The sequence below is a fragment of the Cricetulus griseus genome, chromosome 7 (assembly GCF_003668045.3).
Source record: "Cricetulus griseus strain 17A/GY chromosome 7, alternate assembly CriGri-PICRH-1.0, whole genome shotgun sequence".
NCBI classification, from domain to species: Eukaryota; Metazoa; Chordata; class Mammalia; order Rodentia; family Cricetidae; genus Cricetulus; species Cricetulus griseus.
Genome location: NC_048600.1, coordinates 81,052,208 through 81,077,390, shown reverse-complemented (window position 1 = coordinate 81,077,390; position 25,183 = coordinate 81,052,208). Strand labels below are relative to the sequence as shown.

The window sequence follows — 25,183 nt, the reverse complement described above, 5'->3', positions numbered from 1 at the left end:
TACGTGAAAGTAGATATCTAGAGATGCAGGTTTGTGATGGTCATATGATTTTATTACTGCAAGGGACTATGTCATTCACATTTCTCATTTTCTAACAAAGCAACCAACCTCAAAGAATAGAGGGGAGTCCCACAAGTCACACAGCAGTTTAGAACTTGGGCAACTGATCTGAGCTGATAACACTCTTCTGTCTAGAGTGGATTAAAGGCACCACCAAGAGTCCCGAAGGGCTGCACATCCACCAGGAGCTTCCCTAGTTAACTATTAGCTGCTTTGTTCCATCAGGTACATCACTTTGCTTCTTATCTATGTGTTTCTTTATTGGGTACCTGGAAAATGTGGCTAAGAGTTCTCAAAGCAAACACTGTCATAATTCTCTGACTAGAATTTGATGGAAATTTTAAGATGGACTTTGGTTCTATTCTGAGAAAACTTTCCAGGGAGGAGAAAGCAAGGCCTGGTTTGTTGTTATTGTTGTTGTTGCTACCAAGTTATAAGATACTTAAGTATTGATGGATGAAGTGGGGGGCAGGGATGAAAGATGGGCCAATACAGACAGAAGAGCAATCTTGAGCTCTTCCTGAAACCACTGCAAACCGGCTTACCTGCTGAGTTACTTCCATGTCTCAGACTTGCCACCTAAGCCAAGACACTTTTGCTTTCGGCTCACATGGGAAGTTAGCATTTAGCTTTTTACTGGGTGCTGTTTAGGAAGGCTGTGTTTTTGGTGGCGCATCAAAGCTGTCTCCAGTTCTAAAATGTTAATCTTCTAGGAAAATGTCTCAATAATCTAGATAGCTACTATGTTTCTATATGCATTTTAGTGAACTGCTTTGAGAGTCTTGGTCTGATCTCTTAGACATTGATTTTAGGCTCTTCATATGATTATAGAGGAGGCTATAAAAATGTGAAAAATCAATACCAAATTATAACATATAGAATAGTGTTTTCTATGTGTCTAGATCTGATAGGCACCCTACAGCTTTCATAAGGAAGAGTTATTTCCAACTGATGATACAGAAGACCCAATGCATATACTGTGGTATTAATTATATATTCATGGCATTAATATTGGGGTTTTCATGAGCTAATGAAGAATATTTGGTGTTTGTTTTCTTTATTCGGTCATTAAACAAGAAGATTCAATGACAAGATTAGTGTGAATTATCTCTGTAGAAATATACTTAGCACCATTCTTTGTCTAGATCTGGAAAGTCAGGATTGTGTTATGAGATGTAGAAGCTACCTGGGATTTGACAAGACGAATATACGAGGGACAACTAAGAAGAAATAGAAATGACTTCCAGAGTTCTGTTCACTGGAACAGGCTTTCTTGTTAAGTGACACCTTTACCAACTTAAAGTGTCTCGATGAACCAAAGGTACATGTGAATAAGTGAGCATTTCTTAGTAGCAGATTGGATGTGACTGTTAAACAGTCTGAGATTCTTCAGACTTAGACACTGCTTTAGGAAGGTGATAAAAGACAGGACCAGCCTAAGGATATTACTTGCAAAAGAACTTGGGTTCTTTATTTCCTTGCAATAGGATGGAATAGAATCCTACAGGGACATGACCAAAGGCTTCACATTTTGTGCTTCTCTTCAGTCACACCACAACATCAGGGCTTGCTCACTCTTCACTTATAATTTTCGTGTGAACTTCTCGACTCTTCACCCGCAGCTTGTTGACCTGAGACTCTGCAATGTCAGCCCTTTCCTCGGCTTCCTCCAGTTCATGCTGGATCTTTCGGAATTTGGATAGATTTGTGTTGGACTGTTCCTCCTGAGAACAAAAGCAGAATTATGATAAACTCATGTTATAATCATTCTAAGCTCTGTAGACCAGCAGAAACAGGACTTGACATCAACAGAGAAATAAAATCTTACCCTTTCTGAGATCTTGCTTACCACTGAAATTAATTTTATGATTTGAGATTGGTGTCACCAAATTATCTCATTCCAAATTTTTTTACAAAAATATCTCTTTGTAAGGATCTCTCTCTCTCTCTCTCTCTCTCTCTCTCTCTCTCTCTCTCTCTCTCTCTGTGTGTGTGTGTGTGTGTGTGTGTGTGTGTGTGTGTGTGTGTGTGTGTTTTCATGTGTGTATGTGTATGCAGACACTCTTGATGACCAGAAGAGGGCTTGGATCTCCTGGAGCTAGAGTTACAGATTGTTGTGAGCTGCCTGGCATGGGTGCTGGGAACCAAACTCAGATCCTCTGGGAGAGCAACAAGTGCTCTTTATAACTGAACCACCTATCCTGTCCCAACAACTAAAATATCTGAATGGACATATGCCATGAATAAAGCGAGAAAAAAAAAAAGGTCAGGGAAGTCAAAAACATAAAAAAAGGCCAGCTTGTTAATGCTAGCTGTTAGGTGATAATTGTTAACTGAAATTAATTATTCCTTATTATATTAAGGATGATTGACTTAATAGCCATTTAAAACATTGAAAATGTCCATTAAAGTTTACTAGGGATGATTCTGGCACAAAGTGGTTGTTTCCTCCTGATTTTGATATAACTGTTACATTGCCAGATTCCAGAATAAGACATCATTACATTATAGGACTTAAGCGCATTTATCCACTGATAGACAATTCCTTCATTTAAGTATGGGCTTTAGTGTTGAGTGGGTTTTAGGACTTAGTAATGTGTCCGTGCTGTAACTGCAGGCAGGAATAAGGTTGCCTTCATTTCATTTCTTCCCCTGTCCTCCCTTGGACGGGTTTTGGTATGAGGGTTATGTGAGCTTTGTAATGTGAATTGGAAAGCTTTGCATCTTTTTTTCATTGCTCTTGAACAGCTTACATAGCTGGGGATTATCTGTCCCTTGAAATTTTGAAAGACCTATCCGGACCTGGGTCCTTTTCAACAGTAATTCTGGAGTAACTTCTTCACCCAACTTGGTAACTCACTTTCTTCAGAAAAAAAAAAAAAAAAAAAAAAAAAAGATCAGTTTCTTTGTGATCTGAGCTCTCTGAATAGATTTATATGATGCACTAAAAATCCTTCCTCTACAAGGCATGTCTCCCTTTTTATTAGTGATGTGCTATTTGCATTTACTCTACTTTTCTTCATTAAGCTAGCAATAAATGTATTTGTTTTATTAATTCTCCAGAAGTTATTAGGTATTATTAAAATGTCAAAATAGAAAATAGCATACTAGATTCAGTTCATTTCTACCTTTATTTTATCAGAATTGCGTGCTTCCATTGGATATTAATTTATTCATTTGTTTTTATTTTTGATTAATGCTAAAAGCTCAGAAAGCAACGAATTAACCCTCTAAGCAACTTTCACTGCTTCCATATATTTGTAAAAGTCACATCTTCCTTGTAATTTCATTTATCATGAATAATTATCTCTGGTAATCAAGCTTTTTCTAATGTCTATTTTAGCCCAAGTTATTTTTACTTTCGTTTTATATTTTATGTGTGCAGATATTTTGCCTGCATGTATGTCTGTGAACCACTTGTTTGCCTGGCGTCTATGGAGGCCAGAAGAGTGTGGCAGATCCCCTGGAACTGGAATTACAGATCATTATGGATGCTGGGAATTGAACACAGGAAGAGTAGCCGGTTATCTTAACTGCTGAACCATCTCTCCAGCCCCCAGGAATTATTTTTAAGTTTGCTTGTTAATGGCTAGGTGTCTGGGGATTTCTGCTTATCTTTCTTATCTCTGTTCTTATCTCTGTATTGCTTTGTCCCCACCACAGCCATGGAAAACAGCTTGTATTATTTCTACTTTTATTTGGGGGTGGGGGAATTCCTTTGGAAGCTGGAGTTTTCCCTTAAAAATCAAGCTGTTGATACTAGAAGCAATAAGCAAAAAGTACAAAGATGTACAAAGCCCTAAAGTACGGAGTCTGTATACAGCAAATGGCTTATTTACTAAATGAGGTGGTCAATCAAGTTATTTACTAGCTTTTCTCAATCCAAGGACTTCACGATTCCCTCTCCTAAGGATACTCACAGCCTCCTCGGCTTGTCTCTTGTAAGATTTCACTTTTGCCTGGAGTTTATCCACCAAATCTTGAAGTCTGAGAATATTTTTTCGGTCTTCTTCTGTCTGCAAGATTGTTAAGAACCACAGGGCATTACTCCCCAAGCACTAGCTATTACCGTGAGTGTCTCACACACATCTGGAGGGGTAATAGTTGCTAAGGACCACTGCTTACCTGGTAAGTGAGCTCCTTCACTCGCCTCTCGTGTTTGCGAAGACCTTTGACAGCTTCCACATTCCGCTTCTGTTCACTCTCAACCTCGCCCTCCAGTTCACGCACCTACAAAAGGGAAGGCTCTGAAGAATTTTGTTCCAATGAGCCATTGGAAACACTCGGAAATGGACAAACACAGACACCTACCCTGGCCTCCAGTTTCTGGATCTGCTTCTTGCCGCCCTTCAGCGCCAGCTGCTCGGCCTCATCTAGACGCAGCTGCAGGTCCTTCACCGTCTGTTCCATGTTCTTCTTCATCCGTTCCAGGTGGGCGCTGGTGTCCTGCTCCTTCTTCAGCTCCTCCGCCATCATGGCAGCCTAGTGAATGATCAAACAGAGTTGGCTAATGGCTGACAAAGCCCAGCAGGATTCAGATTTTCCACCTCCATCTTGCCCTCCGCTCACATCAGTGATGGCTTTCTTGGCCTTCTCTTCTGCATTGCGGGCTTCCTGGACGATGTCCTCCATCTCTCCCTGGATTTGGGAAATGTCTGTCTCCAGTTTCTTCTTGGTGTTGATGAGGCTGGTGTTCTAGTTAAAAACAATTGTTACACTTTCGTACGTTATCAAAGTACTTAGGGGTAGTTATTTCTTGAAAAGCATCAGATAAAAATGCGTAAGTAAAAGAAATGCCCTTCAACATTAAAGAAATATGTTACATAGCCCAGTTATAAATAGAAAAAGATAGAAATGTTGCAGAATAGTTAGCATCTTCATGTGCACTAGAAGTAGATGAAGCAGCTTTATGATTTTATAATTATCATTTACCAATCAGAATATCCATGCACATAAGTAACATTACAACAGATGTTTGTATCATGCGGTTTCTTCACAATAAAAATGTCAACGTTGATAGTAAGGGTGAATAGCTATGGGGATACAGTAGAGCATAGGCACCCTTAAAATGTTCTAGGGAGAGAATCAATAACAATTGCTAACATAAAACAGTGAGAGATTTCTCAGTAACACAGTGAAATTTGGCGGAAGTTAAAACTTGGCTGTTATATAAAAAGTTCAGGCTTTTATGTTTGAGATGCTTAAGCATTTACTGCTGGGGGAGGTCTTTGTACAAAACCCCACCTGGGTGTGGAGGAGCTGCACGCGCTCACTGGCATCCAGCAGCTCCTGCTCTGCAATCTTCCTGCTCCTCTCTGTCTGCTCCAACGTGGCCCGCAGCTCTTCAATCTCAGCCTGCAGCAGGTTGGCTCTGCGCTCAACCATAGCCAGCTGCTCCTTCAGGTCCTCCTGGCCCCGGAGAGCATCATCCAGGTGCAGCTGGGTGTCCTGTGCAATAAACAGTCAATGAGACTCCATGTCCTCAGGCTGAGTCACCCCCTCATCTGGAACCATCTCTTGGTGCCACGTACCTTGAGGATGCCTTGTGTGTTCCTGTAGTTTCTCAGGGCCTCAGCAGCCATGCGGTTGGAGTGGTTCAGCTGGATTTCCATCTCATTGAGGTCTCCCTCCATCTTCTTCTTGATCCTGATGGCATCATTCCTGCTCCTGATCTCTGCATCCAGGGTGCTCTGCATGGACTCCACGACTCTGATGTGGTTTCTCTTCAGCTGGTCGATCTCCTCATCCTTCTCGGCAATCTTCCTGTCGATCTCAGACTTGACTTGGTTCAGCTCCAGCTGGATGCGCAGGATCTTCCCCTCTTCATGCTCCAGGGATGCCTTAAGGACAGCAAGAGAGGACATCAGCAAACATCAAAGAAGCACATTGAAATGTTGCATCTGTTTACATGCCTTGTAGGGGGACGCAATTCTTCCTGAATATGTTGATTAACCAAGCATGCAGCCTGTACCTCTGCTTCTTCTAGAGCAGCCTGAAGTTCGCATTTCTCTTGTTCTACTTGTTTCTTTATTTTCTCCAGTTCATGGATACGCTTCCCTCCTTCTGCGATCTGCTCCGTGAGGTCGGAAATCTCCTCTGTTAATGGGGTGGAAAATAGGTAAGGATGTGGTCAAAGCATGACATAGAGATCCCTCTGAGTCTTGGGTACTGGTGAGAGAGAAAGGGCCTCACGCTGCAAGTTCTTATTCTCTCGCTTCAGAGTTTCTAGCTGATCCAAAGACTCCTCATAGGCATTCTTCATCTTGAAGAGCTCAGTGCCGAGGGAGCGGGCCTCCTTCTGGGACGCCTCCAGCTCGGCGTGTGTTTCCTCATATTTCTGCTTCCACTCTGCCAGGATCTGGAAAACCAAGAGCAGTGAGCTACTGTGAAGGCGAGGGAAAGGTATGCAGAACAGGGAGAGGATGCTGCAGGGATCACCTTGTCGAAGTTTCTCTGCTTCTTGTCCAGGGCAGCACAGGCCGCGTTGGTCCTCTCCACATCCAGCATGAGGTCTTCTACCTCATTCTGCAGCCTCTGCTTCGTCTTCTCCAGGGAAGCACACTTGGCGTTCACAGCTTCCACGTGCTCCTCAGCCGCCTGCAGACGCTGAGCCAGCTTCTTCCTTGAAGATGACATGAAGTTTTAGGGAGAAGAAACCATATTAACAATATGAAGTGTCATCACGCTAAAGAATATTGAAAACTTCATATTAATGCTAGTCATTCATTCAAGAAACATCACTGGGGTCCTCTTAGTGGACAAAACAAATACCACCCGCTTTGTGAAGCTCACAAACAAATGAAAAAAAAATCAACATCAGCCAAGTCCCAAGTTTCTTAATAACACCTTTACGATGTAAGTGCAGTGAAGAGAAATAAAACACAGTCATCACTGGGCAAGATTCCTAGCTATTTAGGGAAGGTCTTGCTAAGAACCCAGAGTGAACTACTGGGAGACCTATGAGGACTGATGCATACAGAGGGCCTGGTTAGTACAGAAGCAGCAATGAGTTTGGGGCGCTTGGCAAAGAATTAGCAAGCTCTGAAGTTAGCAATTATCTGTTATGCTTTGTTACCTTAACTGGATTTTTAAGTCAGTGGAGCAGGGTTGTTGTGCTCATTCTATTCAGAAATTATTATTATAGTCTAGCAAACAGAAGTTACTCTGCAATGTTGTGGCATGAATGCATGAGGTTTCCTATACATTCTCTCCCAAATGTGCACATACTTGGCCTCCTCCAGCTCCTCCGTGCGCTGGATGGCATCTGTCTCATATTTGGTCCTCCACTGGGCCACCTCACTGTTGGCCTTGGACAGCGCCCTCTGAAGCTCAGCCTTGGATTCCTGTTCCTCCTCATACTGTTCCCTCAGCAGGTCACAGTCATGGCGGGAGGACTGCAGGGCGTGGGCCAGCGCGTTCTTGGCCTGTGGAGATGGTTACACCTTCATTGTACTAGATATTTAAGCACTCGGTTTCCTTAAAGTTGATGGAACTAGGCTTTTAGGGTCAATGCTTGGACAAAATGCAGCCACCAGCCTTAGGTCAAGAATCACCTTTACTTCCTCTTCAAGCTGCCTTTTTAGCTCCTCAATCTGTTGGGTAAACGCTTGCTTCCCCCTTGATAACTGAGACACCAACGCTTCCTTCTCATCAAGCTGCCGTGAAAATTCACCTGGGAAACAGAAGAAGCAGCACTGTTGTTCTCTAAATGAAGAATGAATTCTGAAGCCCATTTGAGAAGTAAATTTAACTCTCGGATGATTAAATTATATACTGACACTTTCTGGCTCTGTGCGAAATCTCTAGGTTTTCTAGTGAAACTTGTGTAGCAATCCAGAGGAATATATACAGTTTTAATTCCTTTTTCTTCTCCATAGTGAAATCTTCCTTATGCAATAGTATGTAAAATTTTGTACTGAGGATCCAAACAAGTATCTAAAATATCTACTTGTAGAGACTCATACATGCTCGTGTGTGTGTGTGTGTGTGTGTGTGTGTGTGTGTGTGTGTGTGTGTGTGTGTGTGTGATCTACAGTATACATGTGAAAGTCAGAGGACAACTTGGTAGAGTCAGTTCTTTCCTCCCTGCTTTGTGTGGGTTTAGGAGATTGAACTCAACACTCCAGGCTTGTGAAGCATCACCCACTGAGCCATCCTGAGGATGTCCAGAGATGACTGAGAACTGGGCATGCCATTCAGAGATTTAATTCATGCTGACATAAACAAAAGGACATGTAGGGCTGTGGACAACTTCGTGGAAGATTACATGCTTAGCATGTGTGAGGCTGTGGATTTGATCCCCTGAACTGCAAAAAAAAGGAATAGCAGCAATGAAAAATAAGGGCTGAGACAGAAGCCCTGGGCTCCTGCTAGAGTGGTTTCTGATCCCAGCAACTGCTCTGTAGATAAATCCTCATGACCTCTCTGGATCAGAGCTTGAACTAGTCATGACCTTGATGCAGGCTGAGCCTGAGCCTTCCGGTGAATCACCCACCTTCTCAGTTGCTTATATTAGGTGCTCACATCACCAAGTCATTTATTCTTAACTACCTCATCTCTATGCTCAGACACCATCGAAGATGGAGAATTACCAGATTCGGTCTGCAAGCGTCCCCTCTGGGTCGTCAGGTCGTTGATCAGCCGCTGCTGTTCCTCCTCCTTGGATTTGAGTTCACTCACCTGGTCCTCCAGGGTGCGGCACATCTTCTCTAGGTTTCCCTAAGAGAGAGAGAGAAAGAAGGGGATCATGATGCTCTGAGAGAATGACCAGTCTTGTATCTGATTTTCTGCAAAGGAATAAAATATCGGTTTGAACAACTAATCAAATTATCCTATAAATTATGTAACTTAGACAATGTCTTTCCTTTTATTGAAGTAAAATTATAAAGCTATGTGCAATAGCAATATAAAATTTGAGATTAGATTCTGATTTTATGACTCTATAAGAATTCTATGGCCTGTCCTATAAGAGGATATTAAAAATACTTCACTGCTTTTACATATATGAGACCATTGTCATATAATAAAAAAATATGAGAGACCTGTTCTATCCAGCTGGAAACCTGGAAAACACAGGTGACTTGTGCTCAAGTTACCTATTAACACTGTGATAGTCTGATGGGCTTGCCTTCTTTAAATTCCATGTCTTGATAAGCAAAAATTGTATCATTTTTCACATTTCTGTATTACTGAAAATAACAGGTGGCTTAATGTATATGAAGTGTCCTATGCAAACTGATATATCACTATGGATTGGCATCATTAATATCAATTTCCAACCACGTACCTTGGCCTTAGACACTGTCTCTACATTACTGGCAAGGTCGTCAATCTCCATCTTCATCTCACTCTTCTCCTTCTCCAGCTTCTGCTTGACCCTCTGCAGGTTGTCAATCTGCTCCCCAAGCTCAGCCACACTGTCTGCGTGCTTCTTCCTCAGGGTGGCTGCTGTAGCTTCATGCTGCAGGGTGGCCTCCTCCAGGTCTCTGCGCATCTTCTGGAACTCAGCCTCTCTCTTCTTGTTCATCTCAATCTGGGCTGAAGTGGCCCCACCTGCCTCTTCCAGCCTTTCGCTGATCTCCTCCAGTTCCCGGGAGAGGTCAGAGCGCTGCTTCTCTGCTTTGGCCCTGGAGGCCCTCTCTGCCTCGATTTCCTCCTCCAGTTCCTCAATGCGGGCCTGGGGGTAGCAGAAAGTACAGGCTCAGCTTTTTAGGTCAGTCGTTTTTTTTGCTGATGAGTTACAGTGATAGAAGCCATTTACTTACTTGCAGCTCCTTGATCTTCTTCTGCAGCTGAATGCCGACCGCCTGCTCATCTTCAATCTTGCTCTGCAGATTGCTCATCTCAAACTCTTTCCTTAAAGAAGAAACACAAGATAGAAATCCCATCCATAGCCAGCACTGGAAGCAAAGCTCTAAGCAGTTCTTTAATGCTTACTTTTTGAGTCTTTCATCAAGCTGCTGTTTCTCATTTTCAATATCCATTATGGACTCCTGGGCCAGTTTCAAGTCACCCTCAAGTTTCCTCTTGGCTCTTTCCAGGTCCATGCGAAGTTTCTTTTCTTGCTCCAAGGACCCCTCAAGCTAAATGAATATAGTGTTGTGTCAGAAGGAATGCATAGTTTCCGTTAGAAGGAAATCATTCCCTTGATAATACACCGCTTACATCATCCACTTGCTGTTCAAGCTTGATTTTGGCCTTGGTCAGAGTGTTAACTTTGTCCTCCTCTGCCTGCAGGTCATCCAGGGTCTGCTGATGGGCCTCTTGGAGGGCCTTCTTCTCCTTGGTCAGCTTGGCGATGGTTTCGTCCAGGCCTGCCATCTCCTCTGTGAGGTTTTTCACCTTAGGAAGCAAACATGCTTTGTATTACATGTTATGTTTTAATAGATTTATTCTTATGTTTTATTTCATAATTTAAAGGAGTCATAAACTTTCCATCTGTATATCTCAGACCTTGTTCTCTGTGGCATGCTTCTCCTTCTCAACCTTGGCCAGTGTCAGCTCAAGGTCATCAATGTCTTTCTTCAGCTCTGAGCACTCATCCTCCAGCTTCCTCTTCTTGGCTGTCAGCTCAGCGTTGATCTCCTCCTCATCCTCAGCTCTCTCTGTCACCTCTTTGATTTTGGCCTCCAGCTGGATTTTGGTTTTGATCAGCTGGTCACATCTTTCCTCTGCATCAGCCAAGCCTTCAGCTTCCTGGAATTGGTAATACGATCAAAATTAGGAGAAAGAATCAAATCTATTTCCATGATAACACTTGAACTTTCTTGAGTTGGTCATTGGGTTTCTTATGTTCATTTATTTATGTTTTCAAGGACTTTGTTTCATAAACCACTTACCTGTGCAACACATTTTGCATTTTGGGAACAACAAACTATGTTGTTTTCCTTTCCTTATGACAGTATGTTTTATAATAGATGAGAACACCCATCTCTCAAAGCTGACATTAATTTAAAACATAATTTATATTAGACATCAAACACATTGACTCTTTGATGCTTTATGGAATTAGTTTTTGGCCCTTGAGAGATCAGTAGGTGTGGAGTGTGTAGAAATTGGCTTATAGCAGAAATAGTAGGAGACAGGTGAGGAAACATTTGTGCAGGGAAAGTGCAAGATGTTACGGATGCTGATTTTTTTTTTCTTTGTGGTACTGGAGAATGGCCCTACTGAAGAGAGAATGGCGAGCGCACATGCACTCTGTGTGTGTGTGTGTGTGTGTGTGTGTGTGTGTGTGTATGTATGTATGTATGTATGTATGTATGTATGTATATGCTAATGATCCTCTGCCATCATCCTTTGACTACCTTAGAGACTATGATATGCTCCATGTCTTAAACTTAGCTGTGTGGACAGGATCTGAGTAACTATCTGGGGAGAATAGTTTAGAGTTGGATGCAGATTTGAAGGAAGCAGAAAAAAGGCCCCTTCTGTAAGCCTGCAGGAGTTATTACACTGCCCCAACCTGACAGAAGAGACCAATCTTACCAGAAAACACAAATGCCCTGTGATGAGCAAACTTTAACCCAAATAGTTTTATACATTGCATTTTCAATTCAATGAAAGTGTTTCTAAAATGGCTGACCCAGAAGTGAGCACTTGGTAGATTTGGTGGAATAAATGTTGGGAGAAGGCACATCAGATTAGATGCTAAGATTGAATTGAAGGTGTGGTGTAATAGGCCTCTGCCCATGGAGATGGAAGAAACAACAGGCATGAGTTTTGAGATCAATAACAAACAATAATTCAGTACAGTCTGGTGTAGAACACTGTTGCCCATCAGCTGCCCATAATGGTAATGTGAGGCCAATGGATGTCAAGATGTTGTTCATAGAAGATTTAAAGGAAAAATCTTTCTCCATGTTGTCATCCCATTAATATATTATTTGGGATTGGTTTGTGTTAATCACTTTTGAAGACTGTCTTCAAGCAGAAAAGAAGCCACAATTCCTGTAGATTGATGAAATGTGTAGACTGGAAGAGGACAGTTCTACCTCATTGTCACAGCACTGGTTTGGGTGTGTTTTTGGACAGTGAGAGAAATGTGGACATTTGGACTCTTTAACCATCTCTCAGCGATGAGTCTCTCTCTCCCTGTAAATTTTACATCACACTTATCATGGCCAGAGCACCAATGCTTCATTCTGATTAGTGATACCCAGGATAGATCCCCAACTTACAGCCTGAACTTGGAGTTGCAAGTCATTTTTTTCTTTCAGTAGTGACACCATCTTTTCTTCCAGTTCTTTCCTCTTTGCCTCCGACTTGGCAAGGTCATCTTTGGTTTTCTGGAACTCTTCCTTCATGGTGGCCATCTCCTTCTCAGTCTCGGCACTCTTCAGCAGGGGCTTGATCTTGAAGAAGAGCTTCATCCAGGGCCAGTGCTTGACATTCATGAAGGCACGGATGTTGTACTGGATACAGAAGATGGACTCCCTGAAATGCAGTGGTTACTAATTAATGATGAAGTGAGAGTAAATCTCAGGAATGAGGGTTGACGGTTCTGTTCCCCTCCCACCCCATTCCTCACTTGCATTCAAACTTGCAGATTACAAAAGTTATATTTCATGGTGATGGTCAAGAACTTATCGCCATCTATTTCTCTACATGGTTGCATCTCAAACTTGGACATGGTTAAGAATCACCCAAAGAAATTATTAAAAATACCGACTCTTAAATTTGACTTCCAGAAATTAGACAGCCACTGTATTTTTTTGAAGACACAAGATGTGAATCAACTATGCATTTTTTTATACCTTCTCTCCACCATCTTCTGGTACTCCACTCTTGCCAAGAACCCTCTGCACATGGCCTGGGTTCGGGTAATCAGCTGGGCCAACTTGTCATCTCTCATCTCCTCTAGGAGCCCCAGAAGACCAGCTTTGAAGAAGACCTTGGTGTGACCAAACTTATACTGAGTGTGGTCAATGTCGATAGAGCCGAGGAGCTTCTCAGAAGCCTTCTTGCTATCGATGAATTGTCCCTCGGGGATGGCACTGGCATTCAAAACCTTGTATCTGTTAAAATGGGTGTCATTTGTAAACATTTGTTTTGCAAACAGTGGTCAAATTCTAAATGATTTATTTAAAATTAATGTTTTAAAAATTACTGTTCTTTGTCCACAAACAAAGAACAGTATTATTTGCATGGTTTTTCAACCTTTGGCTATATATTTTTAATCCATTTGCTGCCCCCACCACTCTATTTTAGCCAGAATTTCTCTGTAGCCATGGCTATCCTAGAACTCACTCTGCAGACTAGATTGGTTTCAAAGTGACAGAGATGCACCCACCTCTGCCTGCTGGGTGCTGGGATTAAAGGTGTGCACTGCCATACCTATCCAGTTCCTTTTTTTCTTTTTATCAGACTGTGTCCTCAAGGATCCTATGATTTTTTTTACATTTAAGAGTAGGTGGCCTATGGAATATAATGTGTTATTTTTGGTTGATAGATTTGCTTTAATGAAAGATCATAAGTCCAAGAAATCTATTTCTTTTAAATTAATGAATATAGAAACACTATTAAATAAAGCAAAAGAATCCATGAATTTGAGAAGGAAAAGGGGAGGAGGAACATGGGAGGAGCTGGGGGGAGGAAAGGGAAGGGAGAAATGTAATTATATTTTAATAATAAAAATAATAAGGAATATAGCAGATGATGTTTTAGGTTTGAGAAGTGATCCTATTGGCCTAAGATCAAACCTTGGATGCCCTTTGGTCTTGAGCACTGCTATTCTTTGTCAACCAGCTCTAGACTTAGAGGAGGTCAGTGCCCTGCAGGTTCCACCCAGAACTCAGCCTTGATTCTCAAGATCAGCTTATCAGGGAGGAGAAAAGAGATCTAGCTATGGAGTTGTCACCATGACGTGACCCCTCTTATTCTGGGGGATACTAGAAAAGCTCATCTGTGAGAGAACTGAAATCAAGCAAATCAAGAAGGTGACCTATTTGTAACTAGCTCTCCATGAAATGTCCCAACCCAGTGACTTTTAGCTTTGACTTTAAGCAAGTAATTTGATCGCTCTGAACCCTACTTCATTTGGCCAGAAAATGAGATCATAGTAGTTCTTATTTCAACTGTGAGATGGTGAGGGCTAAATGGGATTAGGTAATAAAAGAGTGACTCTCCTAACTACAGAATCCAGGGTACATATCTATGAGTCTTAGTAAATCTAGTGAACATTTTACACAGCGTTTAACAATAGTATCTATTTTTTTTTAAGATAGGTTTTCCTTGAGTAGCTCTGGCTATCCTGGAACTAGCTCTGTAGAGCTGGCCTCAAACTCAAAGATCCGCCTGCCTCTGCCTCCCAAGTGCTGGGATTAAAGGCATGGGCCATCACTGCCAGGCTCACATAGTAGCTTTTTAAAATGTTGTAAGACTCAGAGTCTTTAGTTCTTTTGTGGCAAATCAAAAACATTAAATAGAGGCATACTTTTCACTAAATTGCCTTGCTTACATCCAACTTGTTTATACTAAGCATCAAAGACATCATAATTAAGAGAGGCCTGACCTCTGCTTGAAGTCTGCATACAGGATCCTGCTGGGGAACCCCTTCCGGCAGATGCGGATGCCTTCCAGCACACCGTTACACCTCAGCTGATGCAGGACCAGTTCATGCTCCATGGCACCTGGAAATGCATGTTTATTTCACAGCAGAACACAATAAAGATGTGGCAGCCATGCTTTGTGCTTTCACTCTGGAGTTTCTTACCAGGAGTCTTGGTTTCATTAGGGATGATACACCTCACGAAATGGGGGTGAGTGCTCCTGAGGTTGGTCATCAGCTTGTTCAAATTCTCCTGTAAGATCAGGAAAGCATTGTCAGACTATCAGCAAAGGGATGAACAGTCCGTGATATCTGTAAAATCAACCTGTGCCTTGGGTTGACTGCATAACAGGTTTTCTTTCTTCTATTTAATATGTGTGTTTTCTATGTGGGTGTGCATGCATGTGTACCACTCTTGTGGAGCTTCAGGCCAACTTTGGATGTGAATTCATAGGTGCCTTCTACCCAGTGGCTGAGACAGGGTCTCTCATTGATCTAGAGCTTTGCCATATTGGCCAGAGCTTGCTGGCCTGGCATTTTCTAAGAATCCATCTCATATTGTTAGGATTGTAGGTGCACACCACCATACTGGTTTTATTCTTTTAATGTGGCTTTTGGGAATCTGAACCACTTCACCTGCAAGACAAGTACTTCACTGACTAAGCTCCTGCCATTGACTCAGGAGGACCAACTTTCAATCAAAGAAGACTTTTATTGCTTCTGCTGAGATGTAGTCTCTTCCTCAGTCTGCCTTCCTGTATTCTTGCTGGCAGAAGCCTGGCATGGGCTTCGTTTCACTCTATATCAGCATTGTCCTGCTTTCCTCCCTGATCTTTGGCCACTCAAACATATATTTACCTATTAGATGGTGCCTCTATCTTTTACTAAACTCCATGGTTCTTCAATAAGGAAATGCAATCCTGCACCACATTTGGACCTTGGACATTTTTTGCAGCTCCATAGATAAGGCAATTACTTTATATTTTGGTGGATCAATAGCAATAATATCATATTAGCTTCTTTGTAGGTTAATTGTTAAGTTTCATTAATCTTATTTGTTTTGATGTTAGTTTGGTTTGCTTTACTTTTGGGGCTTGCTGTAATTATTCTCACAATGCATCCCAGACTGTTTTCGGTTTTCAGTCCTCCTGATTCTGCCTTTCAAGTCCAGGATTACAGGAGTACAACACCACAATGGACAGTTTCCTTAGTCTTACTGGTGTTTTCTTACTCTTTCTGTACATGGCTTTGGGTCCTTTTATCCAACTAGATTATGAATGATGGATCATTAAGTTCTGTAAGATTTCATAAGAGGTACCCTTCATTCTGAGATGGCTTGGCATGAAAGGGGAGATAAAAGTCTAAATGATTTAAATCTTTCCCATTTCATATTAACGGAAGATGTAAATATCAGCCCTTTTCTACTGTCTCCTGAAAAATGGGATCTCATACTTCTGGGGCCAAATTCCTAAGGTAATTGGAAGTGTCACAGTTCATTCTTACTCTGAATAGGGCAGACACGGTCTGGAAAGAAGAACCCTTCTTCTTAGCACCTTTCTTGGCTGCCCCACCACCACTGGCCTCTGGAGAAGGAAAAGAGAGCATCATTTAAATACAGGGAGATCCATTCTGCTGATTTCTGTGCTTTCAGTGCTCAAGTGAACTTCCCCCATCCCAAGAGCTTCTTCCCACTTGGAAGCTTCTTTTTTCAACTAAGTTCACACCCACTTTTCTGTGATTAGTTATCTATATGGAGGTGATGGGAACAGCAGCCACCTAACCATGAAGAGTTCTGGTATTGATACTGGGTACACAGTGACTTCAAATATCATCAATAGAAGCTAGCACTGAAAGGCAGAATTTGTTCACTATATTGTCCTAAATATCTCTAGATGCTTCACATTCAATAGATGAGGGAAGAACTATAGACCAGGTTTTTCATTGGTTGAGAGCCTGATAGTTCCTTTCTGGCCATTGTGATAAGGTTTCTGTCAGTAGGGAGGGGAACCATAAATGCATAAACTCCAGTGTAGTCTACTACTCAAGGAACAAGGGGTTTGGCATGACACCCTTCTGCTGAGGCTCTCACCAGACTCAAGCTAATAGCTAAGCTGTAATATTTACAGAAAGTTAAGGCTTGGATTCCTCACCTGCTTCAGCAGTTTGAGCTCCAGAGAAGAGGTAAGCTAGAGTTTTCATTGAAGACTTCTGGTACAGTCCAACCACAGTCTCATTTAGAGGGTCCTTGTTCTTGTCCAGCCAGCCGGTGATGTTGTAGTCCACGGTACCCGCATAGTGAATGAGGGAGAAGTGGGCCTCGGCCTTGCCTTTGACCACCTTAGGCTTCTGGAAGTTGGCTGACTTCCCAAGATGCTGTTCATACAGCTTGTTCTTGAAGGATGTGTCTGTTGCCTTGGGGAACATGCACTCCTCTTCCAGGATGGAGAAGATGCCCATTGGCTGGATTGAAGATGAAGCAAAGGCATCTAAGTAAATAGGAGGAGCAGAGCACATGGGAAGGGGGCTCAGAGCAGACAGAGTAGGATACCTTCTCAATGAGCTCGATGCAGGCAGCCAGGTCCATCCCGAAGTCAATGAAGGTCCACTCGATGCCTTCCTTCTTGTACTCCTCCTGCTCCAGCACGAACATGTGGTGGTTGAAAAACTGTTGCAGTTTCTCATTGGTGAAGTTGATGCACAGCTGCTCCAGGCTGTTGAACTAAATAAATAGATATGCTTATTTGTCTCTGAAATTAACTGGGCATTTGTTTTGCAATAATTTTTAGATGCTAGTGTCTACGTCATTAGTCAGGAGAGTCTCTTTTGCAAAATAAAAAGCATGGAAGGTTTGAGGCATGTGGAAGTCACTATTTGTTGCTGTTATAAACAAAGTCTTAAGTCAGCATTAATACTCTTTTCTTTTCTTGAACTTGCTTAAATTTACACATTTTTCCTGAGTTTCTACTCAATCTCCCTATGTTTATTCCAGATGCCCCCTGTGTCTTCCAGAGGCCTCATCTAGGAGCAGATTCTCAGTCCTTAAGAAGCTGATTCAGAGCCTGTACACCACTATGGTCAGAATTTCAAGTGACTAGCAATTGTTATTTAGTGTGAAATGAAAACAATAAACAAGACACAAAAGATCACGTATAATATAACAGCACACTTTTGTATCTTTAAAAACCCTACCAAATGTCAAATGAACTAGATATACTTAGTAGAACAGCGTGTTTTTCATTGCTTTTCTATATTTTCTGGTAAAGCCAAGTTTTATTGTAATAATCAGAAAAAAAAGATAAACTTTTAAAAAGCTATGAGCAGGGAAATGTATTTCATGATCAAATAGAAATTTTTATTTCATGATATTATATTAACAAGCATTAAATTTTAATTGCACTTAATTAATGATGATTCTAAATTATTAAGCCTTTCTCAGGCTTTATTATCTCCCTGAGTATTTCTCAGTGATTTCTGCACTGTATACTCGGAGCGTATTATGGGTTACTAAGTTTCACTGTGTTTTTTTAATGTTAGCTTCCTTTATATCCAGGGATTCTTAGAGCCCCTCCCCACCCACATTCACACTCCTTTCCATCCTGCAGTGAATTGAAGGGTCCTCATTAAATGTGTTGATTGTCATTTGCTACAGAAAATGACTAGGGGTGACAAGCAAATATCCTTTAAGTCTTCATATAACAGACAATGTCAAGAAACAATCCTAATACTCAGAATTTCTCAGTAACATAGTCATTGCTATAAAAGTGCTCCATCAATCAAGCAACTCACGTCAAAGATCTCAAAGCCAGCAATGTCCAAGACCCCGATGAAGTACTGCCTGGGCTGCTTGGTGTCCAACTGCTGGTTGATGCGGGTGACCATCCACAGGAACATCTTCTCGTACATTGCCTTGGCCAGGGCACCCACTGCATTGGTCACCTTGAAAGATGAAGATAGAACTCTTGAAGTTACATGACGAAGGTGCAATGCTTTCATCCCTTGTGGTGGTTTTTAATTATAAGCTTACCTGCTCTACAGTCTGACCCTTGGTGACATACTCATTGCCAACCTTGACCCTGGGGTAGCAGAGGGCTTTGAGAAGGTCAGCAGAGTTCAGACCCTGAAGATAGGCAGCCTTGTCAGCAACTAAAAAGAAGGGTGGTACAATGGTATTAGGGACCAAAGAAGCCCATTTTCTTAAAAAATTTACATGTATGTTGTTCACTGTTTTCAGGACATTTTTAATAGTCTTGCCTATGTTCTCACTGAGTTCGAGACCTTGACTACCAAAAATCATGTTCATGCTTTACACGATGTATTAAAGTGCTCTGTAAAGCTTGGATCTAAAAATGCAAGTTTGCCATCCTAGGAAAACTCAGAATAACACTTTAAGGATGAGAGTTTCAGATGAAGCATGAAGTCAGGTGGAAGACACAGCTGTACCTTCGGTGCCATCTGGCTCTGCCTGCTCCTCACGCTGCTTCTGCTTGAACTTCATGTTCCCATAATGCATCACGGCTCCCGTGAGCTTATAGATGGAGACCTTTTCATCATTAGTAAAGCCCAAAATGTCAATAGCACTCTGCCAACAAAATGAAGATGGTAACTGTTAGGTTATGATCTGCTATTTACAGCGCATTTTCCCATTCCTCACCAGTTGGTCATACTGAGGAAACCACACCAACACTACCGGAGGGAGGGAAGGGTGTGGGAAGGATGCTCACTGGGGCAACAAAGTTACAGGTGTGTGTCACCTCACGAGTCAAAAGGAAGTGTAAGAGAATACATGGCAAACCTCAGACACTTATAATTTTGAGAAGTTGCGCCTCGAAGTCAGCAAGGATTTTGGCAAAGTCTGAGGTGATAAGTTATAAAAGCCTCTTGAGGGACAGCATCTAACCCCAGCGGTCCAGTGTTTACTTAGCACCCTTAACTCTTCCTTTGCTGTTTCTCATGGAGACTACACATAGTTATTGGAGTGAACCATATCTCTGGCCCTGCACAGTAAGCCCAAGCATTGCTCTGTGTTCTACTTACATCTGTGGCCATCAGTTCTTCCTGGTCATCAATGCTGGCCACACTGATCTCCCCTTGGCTGACAAATGGGTAATCGTATGGGTTTGTGGTAATCAGTAGCATTTCTAAGTACATGGAAGAGAGCAAAAATGAGCACAGTCACTGTCTTCATTAAAGCAAGAGATTTCCAGACAGATTCAGAGGCCGCTACATAAGAGGGTGAAAGATGACTGATGTATACTAAAGACCTTCAAGATGACATCATGGCATTCTCTGACACTAATTTTTTTTTTCAAGACAGGGTTTCTCTGTGGCTTTGGAGGCTGTCCTGGGACTAGCTCTTATAGACCAGGCTGGTCTTAACTCACGGAGATCCACCTGCCTCTGCCTCCTGAGTGCTGGGATTAAAGGCGTGCTCCACCAACACCCATCCTCTGACACTAATTTTTAAACATTGCTACGATATAACAAATGGTATGTATGTATGAAATTTTCAAAAAATAAAAATTACCTCAAAAAATAAAGATTACTAGTATAGTCTTTTTGGTGGTGACCATTTAAAAATCAGAAATGAAAACAAACTGAATCCTTAAAGGGAAAAGGATATTATTAAGTAAGTTTTTCCGATCACTAGTGTAGAGCACTATGCAACCATCCACAAAACTGTAGAGCAATATTAATATTATATGAAGAAAACCATAACACTCAGCAAATATATATAAATTCCAAAAGTGTAGCCATAGCTTCAACTGTGTAAATGGCATGCATTTATTTATATTTAATTATAAGTATAGAAGGTGAATATGATGATGTCTATCTAAGTGTTCAAACAGTTATTTCATAGTAGAAATTGAATATGATTTTTCACTTTTCTTTGGCTTTTTAAAGAATTGTTATGATAAGCAAATACAAATTTCAACAAACTTACAAAGCTCCCCTTTTTTTGGTACTGGGGACTGAGCTTGAGCTCAGCTCTGAGCTATATAATCGCTCCTGTAAAGCTATTTTTTAATGAAATTTTTAAAAATTCAGGCGTGGAGTATCGGGGTGGGCACTGGCAGGTGTGGTGTGGTGACTTCAGAGGGGGACTGGCTGACATCCCTTACCAATCAGCTCTGGCTTCTTGTTGGATGTGATCTGATAGAAAATGTGGTAGCTTCTTTCCGCCTTGAGCTGGAAAGTGACCCGGGACTTCTCTAGCAGGTCTAGAAGAAAGCAAATCACAAGCAGGAGAGCTGTAAAAGCTGACACAGAGCAGGTTTGATTTCCAGCCACATTAGCAGTCCCAAGAACAGAATGGCGCTGCAGATGAGCACTTACATGTCTCGATGTCAGCGGATGCCAGTTTCCCCGTAGTGCCAAAGTGGATTCTGATGAATTTACCCTTGGAAGGAAAACCAACATGTCTGCTTTGTTTTGAACAATATCAAGTAGTTGAAAAATGTTCAGAACACTTGCAACATTACTGCTTTAATTTTATACCGCGTTGGAGACTATTGACAACAGGAATAAAATGCCTACCTTCTACCTTACAAGTAGAAGGATTTTTATCTTTGATTTAAGAATGTATGAATATAAGTGCAGGAGGCTATACTGTGTTAACTAGCTTGGATTAGTTAGCCCACAGTGTATAAGTATATTACAACATCCTATTGTTTCCCCTAAATATATGCCATTATTGTCAATTAAAATTAAAAATAAAACATTTTACAGTGTAAATAATAATAATATGAAAAATTCCAGAAAAGTTACATGTCCTTTAAGGCCACAGTTTTGTTTTTTTGTTTTTTTTTTTTTGTTGTTTTTTTTTTGTTTGTTTGTTTTTTTGTTTGTTTTTTTTTGATCTGTGAAGTTAGCCAAAGAAAACCACAGTATAATATATTGTGAATGAAAGATTCAAGGTCTACATCACAGCCATCCCACAGATTTCGGCCAATGGACAGTGCCCATCACCGTGTTCAAGAGACTCACAAAGCGAGAGGAGTTGTCATTTCTCACAGTCTTGGCATTGCCAAAGGCCTCCAGCAGGGGGTTGGCGCTGATGATTTGATCTTCCAGGGTCCCCTGCAAGGGAAAGATCAGTCCTCACATCTTAGGCTCAGGGCTTTCTTGCCTGAGAGCCCCCCATAGAGCCTGGACTCTGACTGTGACAATCAGACCCACCTGCATTTTGCCAGAAGGAGCCTCCTCCTTCTTCTTGTCCCCAGTGACTGCAATTGTTGCAAAGTACTGGATGACACGCTTCGTGTTCACAGTCTTCCCGGCCCCGGATTCTCCACTGTCAAATGGAAACAATCAGAGGAGGCTCTGCGTCTAGCCACTTCCACAGACATGAAAAGGAGCATGAAAGCCCACTTACGTGATCAGGATTGACTGATTCTCACGGTCTACAAGAGAAATTGCAGGCACTTAATGTCGTTCCGAACCAGATTGTAAATGGCTAGAATAGTTTAACGGCATGAAATTTCTGTCTCGGTTTAGCAGCCTTAGGGCCTGGTGCACACTGGCCTGACATCTTTCTGCAGTTTGCATCTCTTCTGCTCCCCTACTTGGCACACATGCAACCATTTATACCAAACACCATCACTCTTAGGTCTTCCCAGAACATTTAATTGGGGGGAATTCCATGATGAAGAAAATGCTTAGAAACCTTGGTATAGGGCAGCATTTTCCTGAGACACAAAGATTTCTTTCCAATACTCTACCACTAAATCAGTATCTAAACTAGACCTGGCTTTTCCATCCCCTTTTGATGGCAATTAAAGTTAGTGACTCATTCATGGTGGGCAAAAGGACTAATGAGACTCGGGCACTGGAAATGTTTTGATGTGTGAGGAATAATAAGGGGTGAAGGTGGGAGCTTTGACAGTATCGTGGTTTCATCATATTTTTAAGAGGAGGCAAGAGTTTGTTTTGATGCTTTACTTTGCCTAATGAATTCTCCAGGCCATTCCCCAGGGGGCCACAAGTACATAAGATTAACTTAGTTGAGTAAAACACCAGAGAGGTAGAGTCACAGCATAAATGCCCAAATACTCCCAAAATCTGACGGGTTGTTTCTGGTAAAGGCCAGAAAAGGCCCTGTGTACTGTTGGTCACAATCTACGAAACCGAGGAGAAAACCACAGAAGCAGTTTGTTCTCCTGCTTCTTGATCTACTGGTAATAGAGAATCAGTCTGTATGCATGGCTGTGTCTATGTGTGCATGCGTGTATATCTACACACAGATGCTTGTATTTTGTGTTCATATGTCTCACCACAGGTAACTTCTGTTGACATTTAAACATTAGAGAGCTCATAAGCCATTCTATACTATCACACACAAGCCTCTGAGAAAAAGGGTCATCCCAAGTGGTGTGATATAATTGATTTGAAACTCTTTCTAGGGGTCTGTAGGGAAAAGATTAGGCACGTACAAAATAGTCAAGCCACTCACCCGTCAACATGAACTGGTAGGCATTGTCAGAGATGGAGAAGATGTGGGGCGGGGCCTCCTGACGCTTTTTGCCTCGGTAGGCTGCCACCACCTCAGGGTTGTACACTGGCAGCCACTTGTAGGGGTTGACAGTGACACAGAAGAGGCCCGAGTAGGTCTGTGTAAGGAAAGAGAGAATGACTAGCAACATGCTTAGTTGAATTCTAAGAAAAAGAAGCACTTTCCACAAGTACATTTCTTCCTGGAACCAGCACAGAAACCGATGGTTGACAGAGCAACATCTCTGAGGGGAATGACCAATTCAGAGTTCCTACTGTTTCCCTTGGGACTTATCATGGTTTTCACCAAAGTCATGTCTGTCCATTTGTTTTAAAGTGTGCACTTTTAAAAAATGAGACACTTTCATTGCTTGAAAGAAATGGGAATATATTTCCTTTGCAGAATTGAGATAACTTGAATGTATAAGGACATAAATTTGAACATATATGTATTCAACAATAAGGGGTGATTGGGGACTTTGCAACACTTTAAGACAGCATGATAAAAAGCCCTTCAAAAATAAATGGAACAGTATGTAGATGTAGCAGCTTTGGGTTCACTGTAAAATATATCTGAGTTACAGAGTGACAGAGAACAAATAAATGCATCATGATTACAATGCATGATTACATTTAAAAGATGGCTGCCAACTGGTTAGGGACTGGCACCAGCCAATTAAAGTGGCTGTGGAGCATAAACATCTGACTGGTGTGGATGTTGCCCAGCTGAATATCAGTACCAGCTAAACTGTGTAAAAATATGAATATATACAATATGACATTCAAATGCTTATCAGATATATATTATGTGTCAGGACCTTGCAAGCCAGTCAGACTAAAACATAAATAAGATGATGCCCATTGAGAAATTCCCAGGCAACACAGGAGATGAGGAAGTTAATAAATGTACAGTCAATGTAAATGAAGGGATAGGAAGAGCAGGGCAGACTACTCCAGGCTACCTGGAGACACTGGAAGGAGTCCAAGGGTGATAGGACCAGAGCCAAATTATTGTTACATGTGGAGAGTGAAAAATGAATGAACTTTGATCCCTGAAACCTCCATTTTTAAATGTTACAGTGTGTTTATCTTTTCCTTCATTGAGATGATTTGGCAACAGCAATAGAGAGGGGAGAGAAGGCATGAGCATGTTTGATCAACAGATCTGTGGTCAAGCCGGGCAGCGAGGACTGTGGCCTTCCCTTTGGAGAGAAGAGCAAGTGTTGCACTCAGCATGTGCCTTACAGTTGCAACAATAACTAATAATTCTACCAGTGACTTCAAGTGACTAGTAGATACTTGTGACACATTTGTGCATCAGTGTGAGTGATAGGCTTTTAGGACACATGGATGACAGTAAAGAGCCCTGGTGGAGGGTACTCACGTAGATCATCCAGGCTGCATAACGCTCTTTGAGGTTATACAGCACAGCGGGCTCATGGAGGTGAGTCATCATGGCCATGTCCTCGATCTTGTCATACTTGGGAGGGTTCATAGGGAAAACCTGGTCTTCCTTCACCGTCAGGGTCTGTTAAATAGAAAATATAACTATTGTGTCAAGCGAGGGACCAAACCTTCCAATGCAGCGGAATGTGACAGGTACAACATGGCAGGCTCTCTACTTACCGCTCCCGCTTCGGTTTTCACGGTCACTTTCCCTGGCTCTTTGCTCTGAATAGTTCCTTTGACGAAGGACTCCTTGGGCTCCGCCACAAAGACAGATGTTTTGGCATCAAAAGGCCTATTCTGGGCCTCGATTCGCTCCTTTTCAGACTTTCGGAGGTAAGGAGCAGCCTCCCCAAAAACAGCCATCTCGGCGTCGGAACTCATGGCTGCTGAGCTCACAGACCCTAAGGGAGATTTAAAAACAAAACAAAACAAAACAAAAACATACAGTCTGCACTGCCTGGTATCTGTATGAGTAGCTTCCCTGTATGTATGTATGTATGTATGTATGTATGTATGTATGTATGTATGTATGTATGTACATATATATGCACATATATATGCATGCATATAATTGCAATGTGCATTCTGTGCACTCAATGTGTGCCTGATACCTGCAGAAGCCAGATGAGAGTGTCAGAT

The 25,183-nt window shown here is 41.8% G+C and overlaps 1 protein-coding gene across 5 annotated transcripts; it reads right to left on the bottom strand.

The window, feature by feature from the left end:
- Positions 1-1,569: 1,569 nt before the first annotated feature.
- Positions 1,570-24,925, bottom strand: Myh2 (myosin heavy chain 2). 5 transcript variants are annotated; one of them, XM_035447524.1, is made up of 38 exons: positions 24,722-24,925; positions 24,480-24,623; positions 23,058-23,214; positions 21,981-22,008; positions 21,785-21,899; positions 21,593-21,685; positions 20,942-21,005; positions 20,728-20,826; positions 19,643-19,746; positions 19,049-19,187; positions 18,633-18,751; positions 18,395-18,544; positions 17,157-17,327; positions 16,759-17,068; positions 16,676-16,692; positions 16,112-16,165; positions 14,774-14,861; positions 14,573-14,690; positions 12,816-13,076; positions 12,240-12,495; positions 10,513-10,755; positions 10,225-10,401; positions 9,997-10,142; positions 9,825-9,915; positions 9,347-9,736; positions 8,652-8,778; positions 7,614-7,732; positions 7,288-7,484; positions 6,499-6,682; positions 6,253-6,418; positions 6,032-6,156; positions 5,592-5,900; positions 5,305-5,508; positions 4,630-4,755; positions 4,372-4,542; positions 4,186-4,290; positions 3,981-4,076; positions 1,570-1,784 (listed from the first exon to the last, which is right to left on the bottom strand). In XM_035447524.1, the coding sequence occupies exons 1-38, from the start codon at positions 24,923-24,925 to the stop codon at positions 1,632-1,634; spliced, it is 5,820 nt and encodes a 1,939-aa protein (XP_035303415.1). In that variant the 3' UTR covers positions 1,570-1,631. The 5 variants fall into 5 exon arrangements, with proteins under 5 accessions (XP_035303415.1, XP_035303416.1, XP_027282921.1 ...); XM_035447525.1 differs by having other exon boundaries at positions 16,112-16,170; positions 16,676-16,681; XM_027427120.2 differs by lacking the exon at positions 16,676-16,692 and having other exon boundaries at positions 16,112-16,191.
- Between the last annotated feature and the right edge of the window lie 258 nt (positions 24,926-25,183).